Here is a 12,628-nt window from a genome sequence, read left to right on the forward strand (position 1 = left end):
AGCTTGGAAAGGATCTGAGGAATCAGAGCAGCTCACAAAATGAAAGAAGGTCAGTAGCATGGATATCCATATGAATTAACAGGAGTGGCACACGTGAGACAGCAGAAGTGATGCTCTGGTTCCACTTGGCACTGCTTGGACTTTTAATGGTGCAGATATCTGGGTCTGGCCATCATCCTTGAGAAGAGATGCAAAGTGGAAAGACACCACTTGGGCAGCACTAAAAAACCCCAACAGGCATACTGAACTCATGGCACTGATTATCAGCAATTTACCTCTCCAGACTTGATGATCCTGATGGGTCCTTTCCAAATCAGCACATTCTGGGATTCTGTGGTGGTGGGGGCTGCCAGGCAGTTCCTTGTTTTGCTGTTGCTAAGTGAGTGCATCTTGCTGCCCTTCCAGAGCTGGCTACGTTCATTAATTAAATTCATACCATTTTACAGCAAAAGCAATAAAAACACCAATAGCCATTGTGCCCTCTAGTATCTAGAGCAAATATAATGCACCAGCAACGCCAAAGGGATAGACACAAGCCAGGGTAACACAACTGCTGAGGTGAAATCTATTCACAGAGAAAATGGTTTGGATTGGATCCCCTCAGAGCTGCCTCCCTTGTGCTCAAGCACAGCATCAAGCCCCCTGCTTGGAAACTAAAATGACACCATTTATCCTATACAGCATGAAGCATTCTGGTGGCAGGAAGTGGCCTCCAGTCCAGCTGTGGCCATCTAAGGACAAGTCCAGCTCTGGGAGACTCTTTTCTGTGTTTCCCCTTCTGTTGAACACACCAAGACAAAATGACACCCCCACCCCCCCTCAAAAAAAAGGATGCTACATCCACATTCATAAAGTTTATCAGCTTACAGACTCCAGGACAGGTATATCATTCATTGTTTTGCACCACTAAGCAGAGTAGTATACAAAAGCATGCAAAATCAGTTATGGTACAGAAAGAACCTGTAAAATTCAAGAAACCGGCAAGCATCAAAACCATTCCTATTTTTTTAGGAAGAGGATTCCTGAGTTGTGTATGTTGGCATTTTCAAAGACCCTGTACTTGAGTAAAGCACACAGAAACAACGTGGCAGGGACATAAAACAGGGGCAAAATATTATCTAATACAGATACTCAGAGGCAAGAAATGATCATGGGGTGAAATTACAGTACGTGGTGGGCTACTTTATTTTGTTGAAAGGTACATCTTTGACTGGATTCAACAGAGTAATAAGATGAAAAGAGGTCCACTGGTGAGGGAGGAAAAAAAGCAAAAGTTTGGAAATACTTGACACAACTAAAATAAATGACAGCTTTTTTCGATATCCCATAGGCAGGCTGTAGAAGATGATGTTTTCCAGTATCCATGGAGAAAGTAAAGTCTTCGACTGATGTAAGTCAGTTTTGCACAAATGCTGGTCTGCTTAGTTAAAACCTGCACTTCTTGTTTCTTTTAATAGATAATATAGGTAATATCTAGCTTTCACTCCAGACCCATGCTTTAACACTCAGAATTTATCCATATTTAATTACAATTTTATCACACTAATCAAATAAATTTACTTTGTCCTCCAAGCAATCACCTCAGTATTTCAGTATGTAAAAAATACTTTCATTATGTTTATTATAAAAATATAAATGTTTCCACTACAAATCATTTTACATTAGTAAGAGGCCATCTACAATTGCACAATATATAATCTAAATGAGTAAGTAATGCTTTTGAAATACAAGTTAAAGTAAATACATATTGCCAATCAAATCACATCTATACATTGCTTATTGGATGCTAAGTTACAGCACAAAAACTAGATTATGTTAACAGAAATAAATAAAATGGAAACTATATTGGAAGGTACAAACCCAATAGTATGGCATGTCATTTCATGAGCAGTTTGCATTTTGCTTGATGTCCATAACCTGTACAGGCAGATGGCCACACGACCTCTATTTCTCTACTCCACACTGAAGAATTGTACACTGCTATGTTTACATATGTACAGGGGGACAGGGAGTACAGGATGCTTGCAACAGAGGCCACTTACAGTACAAATCAACTTCTGACAGCGAGAGAAAACCAAACGGGTTTTAAAAGCTCTCTACTCCTAACAGCAAAAAAAAGCAAAACCGAGCTGCTTTATTTTTTCCCCTCGGTGAGATTGAGTCTTTTATGCTGAGCATGCCTGAAAAGTGGGCAAGGAACACAACAGGATGCATGGCAGGAGGAAATTGAGGGTGGTTGGTGCAAAGTTTTCACGTGTCTAAAACCCTAAGAACTGGGTCTGTGTCTCCAGAAGCATTTCCCACAGGTCAGCCCCCCACACTCCAGCAGCAGAATGAAGCTGAGGAGAAATGTCACACAAAGCTGTCCCCACACAGTGTTTGCCACTGGATTTTGGTGTCTTAAATTCACTGATAGTGTCTGATTTAGAGCAAGAAAGGAAAGATTCTGAATGAGCTAAACAACACATAACACAGCTTTTCTATCCAGCATGCTGCATTTCATGATAGATTGGGGCAGATAAGGGGAAGTGTTCTTTACAGCTTAAGTGCTTTATTTTACCTTTCTTCCATTTTAAAAAAAAATAAAATCATTTCAATTTTAAAACCCAATAATTTCTCTTTCAGAAAGAATTACTAATTATTATGCTGTCAGTGTGTTTCAAATCCAGTCCTTTACAGCACGCTCACTGCCAGCACTCATGAGAAAGCCTCTAACTCTGCTTCTCTTTAGCAATGTGTGATAAATGTTGTGCCTGGACATTTTGTGAACCCTGGACTCATGCAGAGCAATTTCAGCCCCACAAGCCCTAGAAACTGATTCTTTCCTCACTTATATACCAAGGAGCTTCAAAACCCAAATCAACAGAATTATGCACAACTGGTCACCTGCTTTTGCATGCACAGAGGAAACACAATATGCCTTTTTCATCTACCTCCCACATGGTCTTGGACTTTTAGGGATTCATCAGAATCAGGTCTAGATTCCAGAATGTCAAGTTGGGAAGCAGAATGGTTTCTCCTGGTGACCAAGGCCTGCTCTCTGTGTCCCTGGCATCACATCTAGAGTGTTAAGAAGCACAAGAAGTGGCTCACACTGTGTTTTAAACCACTCATTTTCAGAGCAAAGAGTGGTGTCTTCTCAGATCTGGGACTGATGTGCTCCAGAGCAACAACTTAGGAGTTGCAAAACTCTTTGGAAGACGCTGAAAATGGTGGAGGGCCCTCAAAATCCACCTTCCAGTCTCCTTTTTCCAGTGGGAGATATGACTGCTTTCCTAGACTTGGGCTCCCTTATGCTTTCTTTCAAGGAATGGTACCCACAGAAGCTGTGCCAAAAGTTCAGGTCCCCCAGAGGATGGCAGTGCCTCTGCAGGGGGGTTTCTAGCTCAGGCATGTGTAAACTTCCACACCAAAGCCTCACAGCTTAAGTCATCCTTTAAAAGAACTGCCACTTCCCAGGGAGCTCAAAAGGCATCATCAGTTAAAGCAGGATGCAAAAACCCTGGCCCTCTTTTTGTATTTTCTCACCTGAACACCAGCCAAGAGCAGGGCTCCTTACTGTGGCAGGAAAGCAGCCTTGGGGAAGGAAATGGGATGTGCTGTTTGGGGCAGACACTGATCTAAAGATCAATGCACACATCACTGTCAACACCTGGTTGAAAATACCACGAACAGCAAATGGAAGAAATCTCATTTCCATTTTCATAGTGTCAGTGCTGGAAAAAAGACCACCTTTCTTTATTTCCTTCTGTATTTCATGCACGAAGCTATGAGTGTAAAATCATATAGTAACTAACCCTCAGACCATTTCTCAGGTTGAACCAATGAAATTTTGATAACATTTGGCACTTGGCAATAATACAGCCAGGTTAAGGTATTTAAGCATAAATATAAACAATAATGGAGAAAAAAAAAAACCAAAGCAACAAAACAAAACCAAACCAAGAAAATAAATAAGCCTTTTAAAAATTAAGACTTGTTTCTATTTAAATGAACACAGTTAGGGAAGCTAACATAATGGTGAAAATCTTTTCTCAACTAACTCAAAGTCACTACGAAGTTTATTTCTGTGTTCCTTCCTGAAGTTGAAATAGCATGTTACAATGACATTATAGTAAATATGGCCAGACAGGTTTGTGAGGTATAGTCCTCTATTTCCCTTGCTTTTAAAGAAATAAAATACCTGTTACAGATCTCTTCTGTATAAAAATACTGCAAGTCTTTCTTTCTTCTTGTTTGCTGTATAGATCAAATACACAGCTTTTATGTCCATGGTTTTTTTCTGTTATTCAGTCACTTAATATTCAAATGGCTCTAGGTTTTAGTAACACTGGTTTTTACTTGGAAGGATTTTTTACATTTTTTTTTCTTTTGATATTTACTATCTGCATTAACAGTCAGTCAAGAGCACCCACCCTTTAGGATTAACAGATAGAAAACAAGTTTGCTCCTACTTTTAAGGCATTTATACTCAGTATTTGAGTGTCTTGTGGGTTTGAAATCTCAACCATTGCGTTTCCAAAGCTGTTGCAAGGAACTCCTTTAAATTCTGCCGTTTATCAGCCATCACTTTTGACCTGCGATGCAACTTTTCTCCTTATTTTATTTTTCCTCTCCTGAGCAACATCATTTTGGTACCTTACACAGGAACAGGGCTGTTCTTTGTATGAGTTTCTAGAGCTTTGATACTGCTGACAATCTTCTTCTGAGGGCCCACCACTGTAACGCCAACTTTCTTCATGTCACTGGAAAAAAAGAGAAGGTATTGGAGTGAGGACAGTGAGTTTCACAGCACTGATCTCAGCAAACAGCAATGAACTTGCCCATCTCACACTGCTGCACTGCAGGAGCCTCCAGGTACAGGGACACTGCTGAAGAACAAGCCCTGGTGCAAAAAACACTGAGAGCAACTGTCTGAAAACACAAGGGGGCTGCAAAAAATAGAGGGAAAGCTCATTTGGCCTTGTTGTGTTTGCTTATCTGCAAGAAAAGGCAATGAAACTGTTCTCCAGTGATGGAGGTTTTGGGGCAAGGGGGTCACTGCTGGATCAGCTGAGCCTCTCTAACACCTCCATTCCCCAACCAATCTGACACATCACCACCCTGTGAATGGTCCTTTGGACTCTGCCATCAGCACTGAGGTGAAGGAGTCCATGGCCCAGCTTCCAGTGCCTCCCCTGGTTCTCACCTCTTGTGGAGTTCCCCAGTCTCATTGTTCCTTGTGCAACACTGAGGTGGTTTAACACCTGGGAAAGGCTAATTAACCAGGAGCTCACAGGAAATTGGGCATTCCTAGAGGATTTCTACACTGTCCCCAAAGGGTAATTGTTACAAAAACCCATTAGCACCCTTTTTATAGATGCAATAATCCATTAATGAATGGCATTGATGTGCTTAATTGTTGGTAGCACAGCTGCTGCATACTTCTCCATAACTTGCCCTGTATCCAGCCAGCCCAACTGGGAATTAAGATTTCCTTTGGCACTAAAATTTTAACTGTGCTTGATGCCTTTTCAGGTGCAGAAACAACATTACCCTACTCTTACTTGTCACTTGAACAAAGATGGATTGCATTTAGAATGTAATAAACTTGCCATTTGCTCACTTCCAAGCACAGCAGGAAGGAGTTCAGCCCCCGAGTAATTATTAGCATGGAGGATGAAAACAGCTACAAAGAATTTGCACCCTCACCTGGTTTGGTGGAACATGGGATGGGCAATAAAGGGAAAGACTGGCAGAGTGCCAGCTGTAGAGAAACTCCCATAAAAAATACAGACTTTAAAGAATCAACAGAGAAACTTCAGTGAAAGCAAGTGATGTTAGTGTACCAGATGATGCATGGTACTACTGTAATGGAAGAAATTGGGAATTTCCTTGTATTTAGTGAGAAAAAGCTGTGGGACCATGGCCTTCACACAGCCACCAGACATAGATTTCCTTCATGGCTATTTCAACTCCAACAAATGATTCCCACTTGTCTCTTTAAATGTAAGCAAATTTTAGCTAAGAATTGGAAACACCGTGTAAAAGTGCTACCTTTATGCTTGGGTTTGAACTGGTGAAATGATGAAAATCCACAGCAGATTGCAACTTACTCTGTGGAAATCTTGGCTATGGTGTCACAGGAGCTGTACTCCACCCCTGTGAAAATGTCCTTGCACTGCCCTGTCCGAAAACCATTGAGCCAATCACCCGTGGTGCGGAAGGCTGAAATGTCAATGTTGCTTTGGTCCAGGAGGAGATTTGATGGCCTGAAATGAAAGAGTAATGCAATGAAACTTAGGGAACAGGGAGAAACACAGATTTATTTTGTATCTAAACTCAGCAGTGGAAGGAGCATCCAGGCTGGATGTGGCTTTGCTGTTTGTCTGAGGGAGTTCCCAGCTGCTGAAGCTGCCACGGGACTGGCGCTGGCAGCTCTGACAAATGCTGTGCAATTCGTCCTGCTGAAGAGCACCAGCTTTCCATGCCCGTGTTTAAATCACTGCAGCACTCACAAAGTGTATTGTTACCTCACAATTTAATGTGCAAAGCACTGACAAAGACTAAGTTAGGTTATATTTATGTGATTCACCTGGTCCCAAACATCACACAGACGATGCACACCCCATGAACGTGTTGGTAGAATTTGGTCATGTCAAATGTTCAGGATATTGTGGCCCACTGAAAAATCCTGAAGTTGCTACGAAGTTAGAAGCTTCAACAATAAGCAAAGCTTATTATTTATGTGTATAAATAGGTATATAATGTGTATTTTTGTTGTTTTATTGCAGGCTTAAAGGCAAGCATGTGCTTAGCTGCACTGTGCCTGAGACTGAACTGGAGAGTGTTCAAAGCAGTTATCTCTGCAACCTCACAGTCTATGTTCTGCCCCATAATTCTTCTTCCCTCTAGTAACCTGCACAGGAGTCTGACTACTGCTGCTGAACCCATTTGAAGTGACTTTTGTCACTGAAAGCAGTGAAAATGAGAGGTGGCTGGACTGACAGCATAATTTGAAGGCAGTGATTACACAGAGTAACAGGTAGGGGACAGCTACTGGAACTGGGGAACTGATCTGGGTTGTAAAACACTCTCTTCACTCCAAACCCAAGTCATCTCTGCTCATCACTGCAACAAACAGAAATAGGAGGAGATTTTAAAGGCACCAAGAGAACCACATACTTAAACATAGTGATTTTAGCCTCATAAGAAGCCCAGAAAATCCAAATCCTTCTCAATTCCACTATGTCTTAAATTTCGTCAAAATCAGCAGCACTACAGTATTCCTGCAGAACACCTGACTTGCCCTGGAATCAGGAAATACCATATCAGTTACATAAGTAACATTAGTGACATCAAACCTTTTACCTTTCACTTTTGAAGAAAAGAACAATGATTTTTGGTATTAGCCACATCCTAAACAGCTTCTTTAACTTCTCATATTTTCCTGATTGTTATCCATCAGCTGATTTCTTTCAGGCTCAGAAAGTTATTATAGTATTTTTTTCCCTTCAGGGAATGCAGGGTATAATTAAAGAGCTACTTGGACGCTTGAAAATCTTAACTCCAGACACATACAATCAGTGTTTTCACCAGGTCCCAGAGCTGTGATGTCCCTGATGGGGCAGCTTTTGCCTGGTTACCTTCCCTCCAGAGCCCAGCCAGGACTGTGATCACCAACTCTGGATGTCACATGCTGGGAACAGCCATCCACGGAAAGAACAGCCACAGAAAATACCAGAAACCTGCTCTGTCCTCAAAACATCACCTCACTTCATGGTCAAACCAAATCTTAGACACCTACATGACACCCAGCTTTCAAGGCTAGCTTTGATAATCAGGCCCAAGATAGCTTTAATCAGTAGCTGTAAGGCCTGAATTTCACTGGCTACTGTTTGTCCCGTGAAGAGCCAATGGTTTTTATTTATAGTTTTCTGGGTATAGTGTCTGCAATCCCAAGATATTAATTAAGAGTATTTATGAAGTGCTCTTAGTGATAAAGCACAGATTTTTTTACTTTTTTTTTTCCCCAGCCTAGAATGCCTTTTTAACTTAAGTCTAATAAAACAAGGTCTGACTCAAGAATCACTAATGAAAAAAAAAAGTACAAACAAGTTGAAATAGAACAGGTCTCTAGGATTAGGAATTAGAATGGCCCAAAAGAGCCTTTATGTTTATTACTTGGATCAAAGTATCATCATGACAAAAAATATGACCTAATTTTAATGCGAGTGACCTCAGAGTAACCAGCACTGTAAAGTATCATTTTTCTTCTTGCAGGATTCCAAACAAAAATTAGTTACTTTCCTCCTCAGAGAGGACATCTGGACTGTTTATCAATGGGCAGGAATCCGCCTCGCTGCGAAGAGTCTCTGATGTCTCCTGGCGTGCAGCGGGGGAAAGCTGGGCTCGCAGAGCATCTGCACACCCTGGCAGGGCTTTTCCCCCTGACCCAGCCCCTAGACAGAAGGGCTGAACACGAAATTTATGGTCGGGGTGATGTGCGCCATGAGCTCACACTTTAGCAGACAAATTAGACGGGCTGCAGTCCGTGCAGCTGTAAACGACGTCCTGCAGGGTTCCACCTGATCTTTTACAGCTTTTCATAAATCAGTACCTACCAGTTTCAGAGGAGAGTCATTAAAAAGAAATCATGGAAATTACATGTTTGCTCAGGGGAAGTGAAATAGAACATTTCTCTCCATCTTTTCTTCTCTCTCCTCCTCTTTTTTTCCTTTTATTTTCTTTTTATTAACTCTTTTTTACTTTGTTGCTTTGACTAACTATGATGCACCCTCTCATATCATCTTTTGACAGCCATGGCAAGACTTTCTATCCTGTTCATCCTGTTGTTGTATTTACTACACCTACAAAGTTGTGTTTACTGACATGTGGTGCCCTGAAAAAAAACCAAAAACAAACAGCAAGACTCAGTTTGGAGAGACAAACTGAACAGTGAGATGCCAGTTACAAAACATCCTGTGGCTGGAAGCTTTCTCTGGATGTGTCCATTACTTTAACAGTTGGAATTAACCTTTGAGCCATCTGCAGTGAGAAGAACTATGGTGCATTTTTATTAGCACAGCTTTTTGTCACAACACAAGGAAAATTTTGCTGCACTAACAGGAAAAAAAAACCACAGAAAACATCATTAGAACCCTTCCCAATACAGCATGAAAATTTAATCTCTGGGTGGCTGCTGTCTGAGGAGAAAAAGAGACAACCTAACTTGTAAAATCCAGGAATTGAGACAAAGAAAATGAAAATGTCCTGCCACTTCTTCTGCAAATACACAGAGGAGCTGTGCACACACAGTCCCAGACTTTGTACTGTAGGAGCCTCTCTCTCTCCATCCATTCCTCCAAACAGCACAACCAGCCTTCAGTTTTTTAAATCTGGACTTTACTTTCCACAGTCAATTTCTTTTAAAGAGGAAAGCATTGAAACAAACCCCCAAAAACATAAAGTAATTTCCTGTGGCAAATTTTAGGCAATTAAAAGCTGATTTTGTAAAGTGAAATTGCTCCCCATGAGCCTGGTTGGAACACAAACCCTATGGGCTTTATGATTATGGTGGGCTGAAACACAGAATTTGGGTCTAATAAGAATTTTATTTCAAGAGAAAAGCAACCCCAAAACCAACAGGTGGCACAGGAAACGAATTTCAGTTTTATTTTCTATAGCAATCAGAGTCATATGCATACATGTGCATCAACAGGAAACTAGTAAATAAATTACATGCCAAGGAGATGTAGAGTTATTCGGTTTATTTGATTATCCTTGGACCTTAAAAATCTTTGGAGTTCCAACTCTTCATGCCCATTTTTGAACATGCTCTTAGCAGAACTGGTAATTTTGTCCCTAAAGTACAATTCACCTCTTAAAGGGGGCACAATTTGCTTTTCCCAAGGGTTTTTCATGTGTTGTTTGCATACTCTCCAAATAAACATGTTGTGGGCCTGGAGTGAAAGGAGAGCTGGAGAAATGAAGAGAGGCAACACAAATAACCAAAGGGAAAACCAATGCAGTTGAGGCTGCAAAAATGGTACACCTCTCTAAATGTTAATATTTCTTGTTTTCTAGCCCCATTGTTGGCAAAAAAACAAACAAAAAAACCCAAAAAACAACCCAACGTACCCCAGTTTCCAGTAGGATAATAAAAAAAATTTCAACTGCCCCAAAGGTCAATCCTTCAGTCTTCCCTACTTCTTCAGCTGCCCCTCAGACCATGATTTTCAATGTGCTTATATTTTTTAAGCATCTTGGTGGGGTAATAAATCACATGCATGGGTGTATCAATGCTCCTTCATTTACTTTTTGCCAGCACCAAACCACTAAAGGCAAAAAAACCCCAGCACGTTGCAGATTTATTTTTTTTTCCCCTCATGACACAGCTTAAGCTGTGCTTTTAAGGAAATGCAGGCACATGGACATTTCCTGGGATGTGTAGCTGGCTGACAGACCCTCATTATTGTTAGGACAGTCTGTAAGCTCCTCAGAACAGGCAGAGAAAAATGCTTTATAAAGCTCTTAAAATCTACCATTTGCTGTGGAGAGCATCCCATTATATCTCACTTTTGGCTGCACTGTTGTTGTCCATAATCAAAAGAGAAAAACCCCTTGCAGCAGTATTGGAATTAAAGTAAAAAGCAGACCTTTATCTGGAAGCTTCCAGGTGTCCCAGTGGTGATGGGCACACCCAGAATCACATTTCTGTGATTTTATAAGGTTAATTAATTAGGATATTTAACAGGTACATGCAATAGGAGATTCAGCTGCCCCAGTAACCCACTCCTGGGTCAGCCCCTTGGAGCTGGACCAAGGGGTTCTCTGCCCCACTTCTTAGTGTAGGTCCCCTACTTGGAATAAAGATTATTTATTAATCTAAATAATATTTCAGGGATGTGTTTAGAAGGTCAGCTTACTGTTCCAAAATCTAGGGGGGAAGAGCAAGAAAAGTACTAGAGCTAGAGCCATGCATCAGCAATTTACCAAGCTACAAATGTATGAGAAATATATAAAAAGCTTAGGCAACACCATTAATTTCTACTTTTGTCACCTCTTTCCAGCATTCCCAGTGTGGAAATGCCACCACCACCAAGGAGGGCTCCAGGAGCTGAGAGCAGCAGGACAAAAAAAAAAATCTCAATAAACCTCCCCTGTCCATCAGGCCACCCGCTGGTCCATCTGCATTTCTATTTAAATTACACAGCACCCAACCCAGCCCGCTGTGAATTCCTGCCCCAGCTCCACCCACTGGAGGCGAATTCGAGGTGTCAAAGTGCAAATAGATGTTTTACTGTCCCTGGTAACCCCAGCTCACCCACAACCACTCACTTTGAAGGGACAGTGGTTGAGTCCTGCCTGCCCCAGGCTCAATAATAATGACTGCTGGGAAAATCAGGTGAAAACAGGGATTTTCTGTCTTTAGCTGAATGAAGTCCCCAGAAACCTTCTCAGTCTAACCCCAACACAATCCAAACTATGTTTAGACACCGAGGAGTAGGATTTACTGTATTCCATTGTGTGATATGTAGTGAAGATTCTTTCCCCCCACTTCCATAAACTCACTATTTTATGTTGAGCAGGCTTCAGAGAGAGAGCTGGAGTTTTAAGTTTACATTACTTGAATTCTTTTAGAGTGAACAGTCTGGGTTTAGGACACAGATTATGTTGTTGCTGGATTTTAAACGAAGCTTAAAATCCACACAGAATCTTGCCCTACACAGCATTTGGCCAAACTCAAACCCTGTTGTTAAGACCCTGACAACATCCAAGGAAAACTGAAATCTCCTCCATCCTGGAAGTCCCTAACAGGGAGAAGCAAACAAACAATATTGCAGCAGGTCAGAAATATATGTCAAGCATCTGAAGCCTTCTGACCTGAATGGCAAAAAAAAAAAAAAAAGGGGACTTCTCAACAAAGTGTTCAGCCAATCTAAACAGGAATTTCATTGTGAATATTTTTGTAAAAACCAGGCTTGAATTATGCTGCAAAAAGGAGCAAGTCTGAATTTTTTATCTGCTGCCCTGTTCACTGCTCCTTTTGAGCTTAATTTTCATAAAAATCCTACCAAGCTAGAATGTAGAGTGTCTCCACCGAATTAACAGGTTGTAAATGGAAGTAAGCTTTGTGAGGAGCAAACATCAAATTTTAAATTGTAAGCACTGCCCCTGGATGTCCGAGAACAACACCAGTGAGTGCAGCACAATGAGAGACAACAAAGCTAAACATGTTTAGCAACGAACCCTGCAAACAATTACTCACAAATAACAGCTCTTCCAAAGACTGCTCCAGGAAATTACCCCAGCAAGTCAAACAACACATCAAATTTAAGCAAATCAGGGTAGGGTTGCAAATAACTTGCTAACACATAGAAGGGTGTATGAGGAATTCATTATTCATACAGGTTTTTTCAGCAAGAAGAATAACTGACCCTGACCCCCTACATTTTCTGCGCTACATGAAAAGAATTTCAGCTATGATTTTTCTGAAATATCCTGAATTTTTAGGTGTTCTTCTCCCCTTCCTTGCAATACAATTATTTCCTCTTCTCCTAAACATGTGTTTGCAGTATACAAAAACAACAACAGCAATACCTGACACTGATTTTCACGCTACCAAAAGCAAATACAGAAGCAGGTT

The 12,628-nt window shown here is 41.1% G+C and overlaps 1 protein-coding gene across 1 annotated transcript in view; it reads right to left on the bottom strand.

Moving 5' to 3' along the window:
• Positions 1–882: 882 nt before the first annotated feature.
• EPHA3 (EPH receptor A3) overlaps positions 883–12,628 on the bottom strand; it is a 177,501-nt gene continuing 165,755 nt past the window's right edge. The window contains exons 16-17 of the mRNA XM_058859742.1: positions 6,096–6,251; positions 883–4,745 (exon numbers count right to left, since the gene is read on the bottom strand). Of these exons, the coding sequence (XP_058715725.1) occupies positions 4,640–4,745; positions 6,096–6,251 (262 nt within the window). The 3' untranslated portion in view covers positions 883–4,639. The remainder of the gene's footprint in view (positions 4,746–6,095; positions 6,252–12,628) is intronic.

This window comes from Poecile atricapillus, chromosome 1, assembly GCF_030490865.1.
Source record: "Poecile atricapillus isolate bPoeAtr1 chromosome 1, bPoeAtr1.hap1, whole genome shotgun sequence".
Classification (NCBI taxonomy): Eukaryota; Metazoa; Chordata; class Aves; order Passeriformes; family Paridae; genus Poecile; species Poecile atricapillus.